Here is a 15,524-nt window from a genome sequence, read left to right as displayed (position 1 = left end):
AGATGCTTGATTTTTGAGACCTCAAATTCTAAACTTGAGCTCTCGAAATCAAATTCATGGAAAATTACTTCTTTCTTGTAAACTACGTCACTTCAGAGGGAGCTGTTTCTCACAATGTTTTACTATCAAACTCTCCCCATTACTCATTAATAAGTAAGCTTTTATGCTAATAATTATTTTGAGTAATTACCAATAGTGTCCACTGCCTTGAAGGCTACATGATGTAGCCTTAGTTAGTTGGTGAAGCACCCTTGTAAATCTGAATGGAATGGAATGAAATAAAAATAAAAATCAGCTATGCTCTATTTTATATTGAGGAATGGGGCGGGGAAGTTTACAATTACTGTGTAACCTTTAGAAAAAAACTAATTATTTTCATAATAATATTGGATTTTTCTCTCCTTCCCCCGCTCTGCGTGTGTGTATCTGTATACTCAAGGTTAGATTGCCGATGTATCCCGCTATCGATACAATGTCAATATTTGACGTTATTAGTTTCTGAAGTCTTTGTTTGGAGAAGAGTGGATCGTGCCTGACAGTGTTGTGTTTGAACAGAAAACCAGCGCTTGGCAATGTGTAGTCACGGAAAGCAAATTCCTATAGGAGTTGGTGCAAGAGTCTAGCGTTATTATTATTATTTTGTTTTATATTATTATAATAATATTACTGGGTTCTTGTATTGTGTTTTATCACACCCTACAGGGCATATCAAAACACTCAGTATTTTGTCCTGCAAGGTGTGTGATTTTGTCCTTTAAAAAAACCTTACAATGTACACACACATTTAGTTGGGAAGATACTGTGAAGTGTGCCATTCTGCTGGGATACCAGCCAGGCTGCTAGTGGCTGACCCCTACCCTTATGAGTGACTTCATCCTTACTGGGTGTGGAGAGTTTTAGGCTGTGTCCGAAGCGACGACTTCGGCTACAGCTACGTCTAGATCAGCGCGTCTGTCAGTGTTGAAGAATAGGCAGACGCGCGCGATCTAGCCGTAGCTGTAGCCGAAGTCGCCGTTTCGGACACGGCCTTACAATCCTGTTTCAGTCCCAGGAATAGGTGGCACTATGGTGACAGTTGATTTGGGTTATGTTAGAGCCCTTTTCACACAATCTCTAATGTACTTTTGATCTGTGTAAAAAATAAATTGGCGACCAGTGTAAAAAGTCTTCTACCAAGGTTAAAATTAACCGGAGATTCCTTTTACAATACAATCTCTAACCAAGAGAAAGTTTATCCAGTCCCATACTAACACCAAGATTGGTGCGTTAAAGCCATTAAACACTTTCGGAACAGACAAAAAATAAAAGTTCACAAATTTACAAATAACTAACAGGGTTTACAGAAGGTAAAGGTAAAAGACTTCTCATGAAATATTATTCCATGAAATGCATTACTTTTTGAGAAAACATTGAAACAATTATCAATTCTCAACAACGAGAATTACGGATTTCTAGTACATGTAGGTGGGTTTTCCCATTATTTTCTCCCGACTCTGATGACCGATTGAGCCTAAATTTTCACAGGTTTGTTATTTAATATATAAGTTGTGATACACGAAGTGTGGGCCTTGGACAATACTGTTTACCGAAAGTGTCCTATGGCTTTAACCTTAGTACTGGGCAGGGTTACATTTTACCCGGAATAAGCCAATTTGGGGTTCGTTAATCCGGAGAATGTTTAGCCCTGAAGAGTGTTGTGTGAACACTCCAGTTAATCTGGAGAATCTCTGTTTAATTTGTTTCTTAACATGGAGATTTTCAGTGTGAAGGGGGCTGTGTAGCCTTCAACTTTAAGGGGCCGTCAGGACTTTTGATGTTAGGTAACATTTTTAAGAAAAAACCCAAATCGACTATACCTAAATAAATAATGGCCGAACTGACCTAATTCTTATTCAACTCCTCAATAAATAAATAAACTTCTATTCCCTCGACAGACCCTCAAGAAAGAGTCCACCGTCCCTAAAATCATTGTGTGTATATACAATAAACTGAATTCAGCTCATCAACGTCTTATCTCCACAAATCTCACTTGACCATTCATCGATGAAACACTTCCCAGGGCATATCCTGACTTGAAAAACAACAAGAAAAGTCATGAAAGAACTGGTCCACTTTTATTTTGCAAGGAGAAAAAACTGGCGCTTTAAAACTACAATTTTGTTAAATGGTTTCTTTAAGTAAAGGCTGGTCCTACCTTTAAGCACATTGCATAATTTTTGCAAAAGATTAAGACTTCTACGTAAACCCCTCCAGGTGATGAACTGGAGCAGTTCTTTCGATGTTAAATCCTTAATCTTGTGATCGTAAAAACTTTGTGCATGTCCCAGAAATAATCACTTGCAATTAATCAAGACTTAAAGCCATTGGACCCTTTCAGTAAACAGTATTATCCAAGTCCCACACTTCGTGTATCACAACTTATATTTAAAACAACAAACCTGTGAAAATTTAGGCTCAATCGGTCATCGGAGTCGGGAGAAAAAAACGGGAAAACCCACTCTTGTTTTCGTGCGTTTCGCCGTGTCATGACATGTGTTTAAAATAAATCCGTAATTCTCGCTAACGAGAACTTATATTGTTTTACCGTTTTCTCAAAAAGTAAAGCATTTAATGGACTAATATTTCAAGAGAAGTCTTTCACCATTACCTTCTGTAAACCCTGTAAATTATTTGTAAATCTGTGAACTTTTTTTGTTTTTTCTGTACCGAAAGGGTCCAATGGCTTTAAAGGTAAGGTCATAGATCAGTGAAAAAGAAATAAGGCCTCAAAAAACTTCCTGGGTGAGAAGCACTGTGATAGACTATTTTTGCTGCAGCCATAGATGCAGTTGGTACCCGCTGCTGCCACCTCGCTTAACATGGGTGGATCCGACGTTCTTTCTGAAAATACTGTGAAAATCTGTTGCTGTTTTCTCAATTGTATGTAGACAATGTATACCGCTGAAAGCTTTCACAGGTGACTTTTAGTATATCGTTCTCGATAATTTTGCCTGTAAATCAGCATTTACGTTCACAAAAAACCCAATCCTTGACCCTTCCTTAAAAAGATCGCCTCCAAATACTGATCAGAATTTGTAATGCCTGCGTTGAGTTTCGTTTCTTGCAACTTTGATGACCAACTTTTATGATTCCAAATTTTCACAGGTTTGTTATTTTATGCATGTAGGGATGCACCAAGTGAGAAGACTGGTCTTTGATAATTACCAAAGGTGTCCAGTGCCTTTACAGGATCAACTTAAAACGCTTACCAGAATTTGTAATACCCGCTAAAAAATCAACCAGACCAATGATTTTAAGCCTCTCATCTCCGGAACCACTTTGATGTGACATTGTTTCTGACAAGATAAAGATTTCAAAGCCCTCTTTAAATTAATTACATTTTCCCCCTCCATTACCTGCAGACCTTGAGCTTTGTATCTCAAGGGTCATGACAATTGTCTTCAGTTAAAGGGACTGGACACAGTTGGTTATTACTCAAAGTATATTAAGCATACAAAGTTACTTGGAAACGAGCAACGAGCTGTTGATAGTATAAAACATTGTGAGAAATTACTCCCTCTGAAGTAAAGTAGTTTTTGAGAAAGAGGAAATTTCTCACTAAAATATTTGAATCTAAGAAAGACTTAAGACCTGAAGCCTTTCTCAAGCATCTGAAAGCACACAAAGTGTGCAACAAGGGTGTTTTTGCTTTCATTATTCTCTTGCAACATCAATGACCAAATGAGCCGAAATTTTCACAGGTTTTATATTTTCTGCATATTTTAGGATACACCAAGTGAGAATACTGGTCTTTGACAGTTATTACCAAATAAGTCCAATGCCTTTAAACACGTGAGAGGCACGTCTTAAGAAGATCTTTACCGCCTCTAAATTGCTTCTTGTTTCTTGGGGAGGGGGGGGGGGATTTTTCCCTGTCCATTAGTGAATTTAAATGTCGGGTGGACAATTTTGAGAGGTGACCAGATGAAAGGCAAAGGTAAAAAGGCTGAGAAGCCAAGGCCTCAGGTTAAATGTTGGAACATTTCAAGGGGCAAAGAGCGCCTCTTGAACCCATTAGAGTTGCTCAACATTACACGCAGATTACACGCCTGAATTCCCGCCGTATCAAATTGCAATCGGTACAGCTTGTCGCATTTTTTCAAAGAAAGGCCTTGTATCATTGTACACATGGTTTTGAATTATACTAACTAATGTCACGCTTGCCTGCATTGTGTTGAATTGTGTTGAATGTGTCTACATATATACACTATCAACCCTCCTACTGTGTGACCATTCAATATCATTCGCTATTTTCTTTAGAATGATACGTTACACTACAATGTGTACCAACATGCAATACAATCAGCTAGTCAATACCACACAGCACACAGTCAACCCCCCAACAGCCTGACCATTCGATATCCATTTTAGTTTTGAATGATGGTTCACCTTCAGCCTGTAATCTGATAGCATGCAGCGATTACACCTACACAGTACACAGTTAACCTTCCTACTGTCTGACCACTCAATATCATCCATAGTTTCGAATGATAGATAAACTACCAGCCAGTAACCTGACATCATGCGGTGATTTCTAAATAGTATTCAGTTAACCCTCGATCCCTACTGTCTGACCATTCAATATCATTCTCCGTGGTATTGAATGAAACTATGCAAGCAAAATTTAAAAAACCGACAGACTATTTAACATACACCTAAGAACAAATAATTGTACATCCACTCACAGTTAAAAAAAAGATATACATTCCTAAACACAAGTTTTTATGAAACCCCTCTAATTGCAATATGAATGGCCCTCTTAGTTCTCTATCGTAAATTTGTCTTCCTCTCGTCTTTTTCTCGTCTCCAGGTTTTTTCTTTAATCGTTGGCAGCGAACATTCATCAGTTTCAAATTCCAACACTCTCCAAGTGCTCCGCTGCAGACATGGGTAAGTTTATTTTCCTTGTCGTTTTTTTCTGCCTTCCCTTGTTTTTTTTTACGTGGTATGAAAGTCTAATTTGGATACTCTAGCTTTTCCAATTAAGCTCGCTGCTCTGCAGGAATCCTCGGTGGCCGTCCCCCCTCCGGCAATTCTTGATGTTGATTGGATAAGATGTTGTAACGCTTTGCCTTTGTCGTTCCTTGCACGTCAGCCTGTTGAAGTTTTTTTTATAACGGGGGGAAGATTCATTCGGGTCTCGGACTGTGTAGCTTGGGGTAGGAGATGCATGGATATTAAACATTGTTTTTGCGTTAGTTAAATGGAGCTTGAGAAATTATCGCGACGATCTTAGGGAGGATGATGAATACCGGGCAGAGAGAGACTGGTTACCTTGCAAACTATTAATGGACACTGAGGGAAGCGTTTATGCATTTTGTAATCTTGAACATGACTTCTGGCTTGGATAATGGGCTTGTAGGCCAAGCACGCTACGCCGAAACTTATGTCATAAAAGGCCGAGTACAAAGTCGGCACAACTAGTACTAAGCACAAACGGACAGTTGAGTACATTTTGAGTCCAACGTGTTCACTAGAGCAGAGACTAGAAACAAGACTAGTCTTTCCTTCGAGCCTCGGTTTGGTCACATTGTTTTGAATGGAGGAACAACAAGATGGCTTCGTCTAGTCCAATTGCAATTTGAATAAAAAAAAACTTTTGCAAACAATGCCATATGGATGGAGGCGAAGTGAGCACAACCGGATAGTTCATTACATTTTGAGTCAGATGTTTGCACAAGAGCAAAGACGAGGAACCAGACTAGTCTGTCCTTCGAGCCTCGGTTCCGATCACATTGTTTTGAATGGAGGAGCAACAAGAATTTCGCATCCAGATGAATTCCAGTCGCAATTTGTATAAAGAACTTTTGTCGGCGGGGATCCCAATTTATATTTTCATGCCAGGTCTGTTTTTGTTTGTTCAGCTGGAACACATCTCAGAGATATAATCCATTAAAAGGATTCCTGCCCGCATCATCTAAACGCCAAGTAAAGGCTGAGATAATACCTTATACTTTTACTGACCTGCACAAAAATGAGAGTATACTATAAATAAATGACAATTAGAAAAAGGCTTTAGAGGGATTATGGATCCAATATTTTAAACAGCACGTGGAGTTAATAAATCTCCCAGTCGAGTATTTACACACTCTATGCGGACTGTTCGTGCGAAAAAAACGTCAAGGTCATTACTCTATTGATTTGCTGGTTCTTTTGTTGTCACCTACGCAACAATGTCCAACCGGCTGTTGGGGGCTGGCCAGGATTGCAACTCCAGCTATTCACCTTTTTATAACGAGCGTGCAAAAACGTGTTAATGTTTTCACCGTCACTCTGCAAAATGAAATGCATTCCAGTGAGTAATTTGTCTTGTCCATGGCTTCGCGATAAAAATGACCAGGACTGCAACTCTTGCCGTTCACCATTTCATAACGAGCATGCAAGAGCGTGTTGACAATAGTTTCACGCTCGGCTAAACGAAACAAATTTCAGTGAGTACTATTTCATGTCGACGGTGGGTGAACTGTGTGTGGTCCGCACTAAAATTGACCAGGACTGCAACTATAGCCATTCACCATTTCATAACGGGCATGCGAAATGTGTTAACAATGATTTCACGCTCCGCAAAATGAAACATCAGTAATATTTCATGTTGACGGCTGGTGAACTATGTGTGATCGGCGATAAAACATGGATGAGGCCATCGAAATGACTGAGCAGTACGGAAAACTGAGCTATGAAACTCAGAGAAGAGTTCAAACATTGAATTCTTCGAGCACGGTCAGGGAAACCTGCCTCAATGATTGTACCTGCCATGAAGTTGCGTCGAGCATGACTGCTAAACTAGACGAGGCGTTGCAGACGATGGTTGCCATGGGAACTAGAATAACAAGCCTCGAGGTGAAACTCCAAGAGACGACGTATTTGGTTCTGGATCAGAGCCGCGAGATCGAGGAACTGAAAGTGAGCTGTTCGTTCTTTCGGAACCAGTATAAGAAGGCGTTTATGTGTCTTAAGATCAACGGCAATGTTGACTACAGGGAGGGTACTAACCATGGTATTCAAAGGATCGTCATTCCACAAGAAACGGAGAAGAAGGCTAAGATGCTGCAGGATATCCCAGAACTGACCGAAGATGACCAGTCATGCGAGACATTCGTCGCCGAGTTCTTTAAAGGAATTACAAATCAAGATGACAAGGTTCAACAAGGATGCCAGGTGTCTGCTCAAGGAAAAGACGACAGTAAGTCTTTGCCTTGTCCACAAACAAAATCAGCAAATTGATTAAAAATTAATGTGTAGAATTATTTTTTTATCTCTTACACTGATGTGTATTAAGCACTGTATACTCAGTACTTTCCTGAGTTCTGTGAAAAAAAAATCCACTGGCAAATCACTCGGGTGGGATTCGGAGCCTCGACCTTTGCATTGCTAGAGTAGATTGTCTTACCATTAGACCATTGAGCTTACCCAGTATCTAGAGGCAGTTCCAATCCTATGTGTCGGCAGCAGGTACGGCAACGATTTAATAGATGTTAGTTTTGCTTCGGGAATAAAGAATATAAACATTAAGAGTGGGGCACCACCCACCAGTCACAAAATGTAAACTTAATGCCATTTTCCGATGATATACTGTTTCTGTTAAGCAATGCTTTTCAGTGCTTAGCTAGTTTATTGTGCTAACACTAACAGGCTTTATGAAATTGGGTCCTAGTTGTATCTTTTATCTGATCGCCACTCTTTCCAAGGCGAAAATAGAGGCTACGAAAACATGAGCTCAAATGTCAGTTGGAAATGTCACATTCGTGCCGCAAATTTTCGGGACATGAATCGTGGGCGTATGCTTCCTGTGTAGGACTCAAATTTGGAGGGAAAATCCATGTGACCAAAAGGCTTATTACTCAAAGTGTCTACAGGCCAGAGAATTGTTCGAAAAAGACCTGGGGCAAATTCATATACATGTAGCTGCTTAAAAGCAGAGAATTGTCTGCTAAGCAGATTTGAGCAGGATATTGGTCACAAATGGTAGTAGATAAGTATCTTATTCTAGCAAGCATAATATATTGTGCTTAGCTACTTTTTTTTTTTAATGAGCACAGTGTCTACTTGTTGGGAACAGCAAACAAAATGTGACGACGTTGACCACTGTGACCTCTTGAAATGAAATTTTTAGATGTTTTATTGTACACATCTAATGTACATTTACATCTATATAGGAATACAATATTTCAACGGATCAAAAAACCATTGCCTTTTAAAAGCAATACCTGTACATGAAAAAACATACATGTCTTGAATTTACTGTAATTTCTTTACAAACTATAATTTCCGTATCTTGATCCATCTTGCATCCTTGTCATCTTTTAATCTTTCTGTATCATCTTCTCAAATTCCTGTCTCTTCCATTTTAAAGAAACCTCTGCGTCTACCTGAAGATATCTTCGAGCAAAAAGAAAAAGGAAACAAAAAATACCCTGCAGGTTGTCCCTTCAAATCCTACATTTCCTTGAGTCTTCTGTGACTCATCATCCATCTCCATCTCCTTGCTCGCCTGCGTCAGCCTCCCTGAATAAATATCCCAGCCCCAGGGGGTTTAGCGTCCGCCGCTAGTTCACCTGAAGCATCCATGGGAGTTTTTTTTTCTTCTTCATCTTCTTTTTTTTCTTAAAAGGAAGGAGCAGACGTTGAAACAAGAAAATGAAGAATCTTTTTCAGCCGATGGGTGGAATGTATGTCAAGGTCTTTGGCCATTTTGCGTGAGACGGTCCCAACCATTAAACCCCGCTGAGCGACGCAGCGATCTACACTTTAATTAAGGTGGATGACGGGGGTTCGGTCTTGTTAATCCTGGTCTTGTGGAGGACACAGTCAATTTTAAAAAGAAGCTTCTCCGAAATTGGTAGATTATAGAGATGATGTATGATATTTCATCGGAGGATAATTTCTTGGGGAGGTTGTACATCAGGTGCCTCAGGAAAAGTTGGTGGCCGGTGAATTTGACTGGCGCCCAGCTACTTTGGCGTCGGCACTTGCTACATTTTTTAACAAAGTGGCATGTCGTGGTCAAGCAGTTAAGAGCACCGGACTCAAGCTATGTGTTTCTGATAAGTAGAGAGTGGGTTCGAGTCCTGGTCATGACTCTTGTATCCTTGAGCTAGATACTTAATATAAATTGCTTTGTCATTTGGATGGAACAAAAGATGTAGGTTCTTTTACAAGAACTTCTGGTTGGAATTGTTAGAAACAGTTCAACAGAAGTCATAAGTTCTGTTTGGCTATTTAGGAAAATAAACGTAATTAACGCATTTTGCCTAACTCAATATTTTACAGACTGCTAAAAAAGGTATTCTTGCCAAAGAAAATTTATTTCAGAAAAAAAAAAAAATTATTGTGTCATTCCCCTAGAAAAAATTTCTACAAGATTTCTCGTAATCACACAAGACAAGTTCTCTTGAATAATTATATTTTTATTTATTAAGAATACCATTTTTAGCAGTGTTACATGTATTTAATGTTCAAGAAAAATCGATAGCTAGCATTTTATGCACTTGGCGATTCCATTGAGATTTCTGGGCGTCACATAAAAGACAAGATTTCTTGCCAGCATAAAACGTTTTAAGCAGTAGAGAAATTACTCTCTAGAATTTTAAAAGCACTTTGGCGCTACACGAAGGAGTGCACTCGTACTGAATGTTAAACACTCCTGTATTAAAAAAACCTGTGGGACATCCGTGTTTGCGTTCCGTATGGTCTGTCATTAACGAAGGGAGAAAAATCATTATTAGATGCCTTTCAGAAATTTTGTTACGATTGATTGGACATTGTCAATCAAATGGTGAATGCAGTATTTTTCCGCCCGTCGGCAACCTTATTAAACTACACTGTATGACGTCCCCTTCACAATTTACCCTAATAAATGACAACCAGATATGTTTTGCCTGCGAGGCTGGACAACATGAAATTATGGTGGATGTTTTTTGTAAGGAATGGAACACATTTAAGTCATGTACATTGTGTACATTTGGGTACATGTAATGTATACACACATGTAAGCCATTTGCAGCGTTGATTGTATGTGTAGAATTCTTTTTCGTATTTCTTGGCATGGTATTTTTTTTTGGTAATTGTCACAGACTATTATTCTCACTTGGTTTATCCCAACATATACAGTGTATGCGTGAAATATCAAACCTACATGAACATTTGGGCTGAGTTGGTCATCGAAATTGCAAGAAAATAATGGAAGGAAAAAAATCCTTGTTGCACGTACATAGGATTGTGTTCTTTCAGAAGCGTGTAGTCTCAGACTTTCTTGATTCTGAGCAAGTTGCTTGGATGACTAAATCACAAAAGTTAAAGTGACATTTCGCCAATGTTCCACCCCTGTTTTGCTCCATTAAAGGCATTTCCGATTATCCGCTCTGTCTCAGACTTTCTTGATCCTGAGCAATTTGCCATGATGACTCAATCACAAAAGTTAAAGTTACATTCTGAAAAAGTTTCAAATCTGTTCTGCTCTGTAAAAGACATTTCCTATTATCAGCTCTGTCGCAGACTTTCTTGATCCTGAGCAATTTGCCATGATGACTCAATCACAAAAGTTAAAGTTACATTCTGAAAAAGTTTCAAATCTGTTCTGCTCTGTAAAAGACATTTCCTATTATCATCTCTGTCGCAGACTTTCTTGATCCTGAGCAATTTGCCATGATGACTCAATCACAAAAGTTAAAGTAACATTCTGACAATGTTCTACACCTGTTCCTCTCTGCTCCAGTAAAGACATTTCTTATCATCAATTCTGTCTCAGACTTTGATCCTGAACCTTTGACCCTGTTTTGCTCCGTTGTCTTAGACTTTCTTGATCCTGAACTATGACTCAATCATAAAGAGTTAAAAGCACATTCTGACAATGTTTTACACCTGTTCCTCTCTGCTCCAGTAAACACCCTTTTTATCATCATTTCTGTCTCAGACTTGATCCTGAACCTTTTGCCTTTATGACTCAATCATAAAAAGTGTCATTCCATCAATGTTTTACCCCAGTTTTCTACTCCGTTATTGACATTTCCTATCATCATCTTTGTTTCTGTCTCGTTCTGCAGATGACTTGGAGCAAGCGGTGAAGAGTCTACAACTTGGCCCCAGTGACATTGACTCTGTGTCATGTTTGGATTGTATGCTGCAAGCTCTGGAACAGGATGGTGAGTATTTACCAAAAAAAACGCCCCAGCCATTTTACCCTAACACTGATGTGTATTAATCACTGTATACTCAGTACTTGCCAAAGTTCTGTGAAAAAAATCCACAGGCAAATTGCTTCGGTGGGATTCGAACCCTTGACCTTTGCATTGCTGGAGCATATGTCTTAAAACTAGACTACTGAGCTAGCCCAATGGCTAGAGGTCGTTTGAATCCTATTAAACAAAACAAAAATCAAATTGTATTCTTTATCCCTGATGCATAAACTAACATTTATTAAATATAGTCTTATTGGTTTTTCTTTTACAGTTGAAGAGTCCAGCGCTCGGCTTCTGAGTCTGGGATCGGTGACTGTTCTAGCCGAGCAGCTGAAGAAGACGGACAAGGAAGACTATCTTAGCAGACTCAGTCACATCATCGCGGAGATGGCCAAAAACGGTAAGTCAATATCGTCAAAGACGTTCTGCTGAAAGTGATTTGTCATGACCAGCGGTTATGAGCACAGGAATCAAGCTCTTTTATGATCAGCAGAGTGTAGGTTTGAGTCCTGAGCCCTATGTCATAAAACCTGTAAGCCCAAACAAATTTGCTTAATTTGCTTAGCAATTTACTTAGGAAAAATAGGTTACGGTTCAAAACACCATACAGTTACTATGGCTGTGACTGGTACCCAAGTCATTTCTTGCTTAGCCAAGAAGTTTGCTTAGCAGAATTTGCTGCTCAACAGCTTTATGAAATTGGGCCATGGTCTAGATACTTGGGTCTTTAAGCAAGACACTTACCCCAAAGCCGATCCCTGGATGTACGTTGTTTTAAGGGATATTCTTTACCAAAGTTTGGTGTTCAACAAGTCCACTCTGATTTCTTAGCGATACACCCAAGCCAAAAGATGATAACAGCGTCAGCTCAGTGCTGCATTCTTTAAGGTCCTTTTTTTGCAACTTCACATAATTAATTGTATCAAAAAGGCCATAGATCAAAATAAAATAATCAAACTCGACAGACAATTTTGTTCCAGGCAAAATTCATGTTTACCTTTTACCAAACAAATGGGGAAGATAATTTACCAATAAACTCCAATTTACCACTGGCTTTTAAAACATAGTAAATCATTTTTCAGAAATTGCGTTTCAATTGTAACGAGGACTGTCTGAAACGATGATAAATTATACTCATTTGCTCCGATGTTCCTGCTTTTGCGACACAGCTCCTTGTAAACATTACACACTGCTTTAAAGGAATAAGTCTCATACTGTACTTCAAAATGTAGCTCCACATACCTTGCAGGAAAAATGCTAAGCGCTTTGATATGCCGATTGGGATGTGATAAAGCGCTTTATCTTCAAACACGCGTAAATCCTCCACTCAGATTCGCAGAATGGAGTGGTGTAAAAACCTATATTGCTCGGCTAATATCACTACCTGCGTCTTGTGTGTTTTATGTCACGCGCCAAGTTTGCTTGAAGATAAATATGTTATCACACGCGCGCTCGTGGAAATACAGAAAATATAGTGCATCTGCGTCCCATATTCAACTCGGCCTTTGGCCTCGTTGGATATGGGATGCAGAAGCGCTTTATTTTGTCCATATTCCACTCGCGCTTGTGTGATAACTTATAATACAAGAACGTAGTATTAGTTACTACTATTTTATAATTTATATGTTTAAGGGATATTTATGTTTGTTTGGGTGTTTTTTTTTTTGGTTTTTTTTTGACAGAGAGTATCCGCGATCCGTTTGTAGACGCTGGTGTTATCCCAACGCTGAATGGTCTTCTTTCACACAGGGACACGGACGTAGTGGTGCAGGTCTGCAGGGCCCTGGGCAATATCTGCTGTGATCACGGTAATATTAATGAAAATTAATGAACAAAATTATAGCGATTTATCTACGGTCGTCCCAAACTACTTATAATTTTTTTTTATGTGATAGTAGTAGTAGTAATAGTAACAAATTCTTATATAGCGCATTTTACAATAACCGTATCAATGCGCTTTACATTCGTGCCCTGTGATCCCTGGCTACACGGCAGTTAAAGGTTGTATGTATGTCTTCTGACTGGCACCCTTGAACAAAGTTATTGACTCGTAGAGAGGATCGCCAACAAAGTGTTTCCCTTGTGGTTTATTACTTGATGTTTGAAATTAAAAAGTTGATCCCTTGGCTGCCGCTTCCCAGGTTGTATCGTAAACTTTGGTGTGATTCTGGCTGCATGGCAGTTATAGGTTGTATGGCTTCTGACTGGTGCCCCTGAACAAAGATATTGACAAAAAGGGAAACTGTCAACATTGTGGCTGGATAGCTGAGTTGGTTGAGCTCCGGTACATTAGTCTGGAGGTTTCAGGTTCAAACCCAGCTTTTGTCAGTTTGGCTTTGTTCAACCCAAAGTTCTGGTGTTTACACATCCCCACCAGACAACCCCGATTTGACAAATAAGGATACCGCCAACATAAGGGCTAAATAGCTCAGTTGGTAGTTCACAGGTTCAAATCTCACTCAAGTCAATCTGTATTTCTTCACCTCAAATTTAACATTTCGTTTTAACGGATGCATTTTGTAAGTTTTCATTCTTTTTATCTCAGACAAAGCTAGACAAGCCATCCACGATTCAGAGGGAGTAGAACGATTGCTGGAATTGCTGAAATCAAGAGCAACACCTGACACTATCTTAGCCAATCAGAAGGTCCGAGTGGTTGCCAGTGGTTACCTAATGAATCTCACCTATGCAAATGGTAAGCTTGGATTTTGAAGTCGTGTTTACTTTCTAAATAAATCAAAATCTCAACTCGGGGATTCTGATGCGTTGCTTGGCATTTGTTTGAAGTCAAGTTGTATTCAATTACTTTTAAAGGTGGAATACGGTATTGGTAAAGGATAAAACATCACTGTTTATTTTAAGTAAGAACAAGCTTACTGGTTATGATGTTCATACTAGAACCTTTTTGACTGCGATTTGAAATAATAAATTGGAGAAAACTTAGTCTGAGGAATTCAAATTGAAGCGGTAACTTGTAATAATAACGATAACAGTATTTATTCAGGCAAAAGTTCACAAGTACGTGTGCATGTGCAAACAATAAATGAAACAGTGGGATGCCCAGGAGAGCATGAAAGTTACAAAATTATCTGTCGCCTTAAAGCATATGTCTCCCAAAATCCCAGCAAAAACAAGGAAGATAAAGGCAAGACAGGGCATAGACATAAAAAAAACCACAAAGATCATTAAAAAAAAAACATTTAAAAGGCCATAAAAACAATAGAAGAAGACAATAAGACAAAGCTATAAAAAGAAAGCAAGTCATTGTACAAGACTTTATTTAAATCTAAATTGGAAATGTGTTATTTTACAAACTTCAGGTACGCTACAAACCAAAGTACGAGTAGAAGGAGGTGTTGGTGTGATGGTGACATTGATGAGTAACTTCCCAGATGACATCAATCTCTGTGGGAAGATCATCATGTGCATCGGCAACATCGCTGAGCTCGGTGAGTCTGGCAACTTGTCTAAAAGGCAATGGACATGTCTAGTAATTACTCAAAATATATATTATTAGCATCAATACTTACTTGGTAAGGAGCAACGGAGAGATGTTGATAGTCTAAAACATTGTGGGAAACGGCTCCCTCTGAAGTAACGTAGTTTTTGAGAAAGAGGTTATTTCTCACTCAAATATTTAAATCTGAGGACTTCAGGCCTGAAGACTTTCTCAGGCATTGGAAAGGGTGTTTTCTCTTTCTTTATTTTTTTGCAGCTTTGATGACCACTTGAGCCTACATTTTCACGGGTTTGTTACTTTATGCATGTTGGGATTACACCAAGTGAGGATACTGGCCTTTGACAATTACCAAAAGTATACCCTGGCCGTAATTCAAGTTTTAATCTTGCGTTTCCTATTTTTTCACAGAAGAGAACAAGGAGGTCTTTGTGAATAGTGGAATCACCGAACTTCTCATCAAAGCATTAAAGATTGTCGGAGATGATGAACAGTTAGAGACAATCTTTGAGGTCATAGCAACTTTAGCTGAGAATGGTGAACATCTACTTCCTGCCTTATTGACTTAATAATTATAATAATAATTTTACATTATAAAACACAACAGTTAAAAATTAATAAATATGTGTGTATGAGGTTATAACTGTGCATGAGATATAACCAGTAAGCTGGTCTGGAGCTGTTAGTGCAAAGTTATTGAAACGGTTAGAGGAATTATAGCTCACTGAGCTTACCAGGGTGAGTATAATGGGCGATTGTATAATGGGCGATTGTATAATGGGCGATTGTCTAATGGGCGATTGTATAATGGGCGATTGTCTAATGGGCGATTGTATAATGGGCGATTGTAT

The 15,524-nt window shown here is 38.9% G+C and overlaps 1 protein-coding gene across 3 annotated transcripts in view; it reads left to right on the top strand.

Annotated features, from left to right (window-relative positions):
• Positions 1 to 15,524, top strand: part of LOC117303710 (rap1 GTPase-GDP dissociation stimulator 1-like) — a 30,699-nt gene that overhangs the window by 8,873 nt on the left and 6,302 nt on the right. For 2 of the 3 annotated variants that reach the window (XM_033787992.1, XM_033787993.1), the window contains exons 2-8: positions 4,850 to 4,929; positions 11,082 to 11,180; positions 11,488 to 11,616; positions 12,899 to 13,024; positions 13,762 to 13,911; positions 14,537 to 14,665; positions 15,085 to 15,210. In XM_033787992.1, the coding sequence (XP_033643883.1) occupies positions 4,926 to 4,929; positions 11,082 to 11,180; positions 11,488 to 11,616; positions 12,899 to 13,024; positions 13,762 to 13,911; positions 14,537 to 14,665; positions 15,085 to 15,210 (763 nt within the window). In that variant the 5' untranslated portion in view covers positions 4,850 to 4,925. Of the gene's footprint in view, positions 1 to 4,849; positions 4,930 to 5,142; positions 7,223 to 11,081; positions 11,181 to 11,487; positions 11,617 to 12,898; positions 13,025 to 13,761; positions 13,912 to 14,536; positions 14,666 to 15,084; positions 15,211 to 15,524 lie in introns of those variants that run through there. The other variant, XM_033787991.1, reaches the window with a different exon arrangement.

Source organism: Asterias rubens, chromosome 20, assembly GCF_902459465.1.
Source record: "Asterias rubens chromosome 20, eAstRub1.3, whole genome shotgun sequence".
In the NCBI taxonomy this organism is placed as follows: Eukaryota; Metazoa; Echinodermata; class Asteroidea; order Forcipulatida; family Asteriidae; genus Asterias; species Asterias rubens.
Note: the sequence above shows the minus strand (reverse complement) of the source record. Positions and strands in the feature narration are given on the sequence as shown.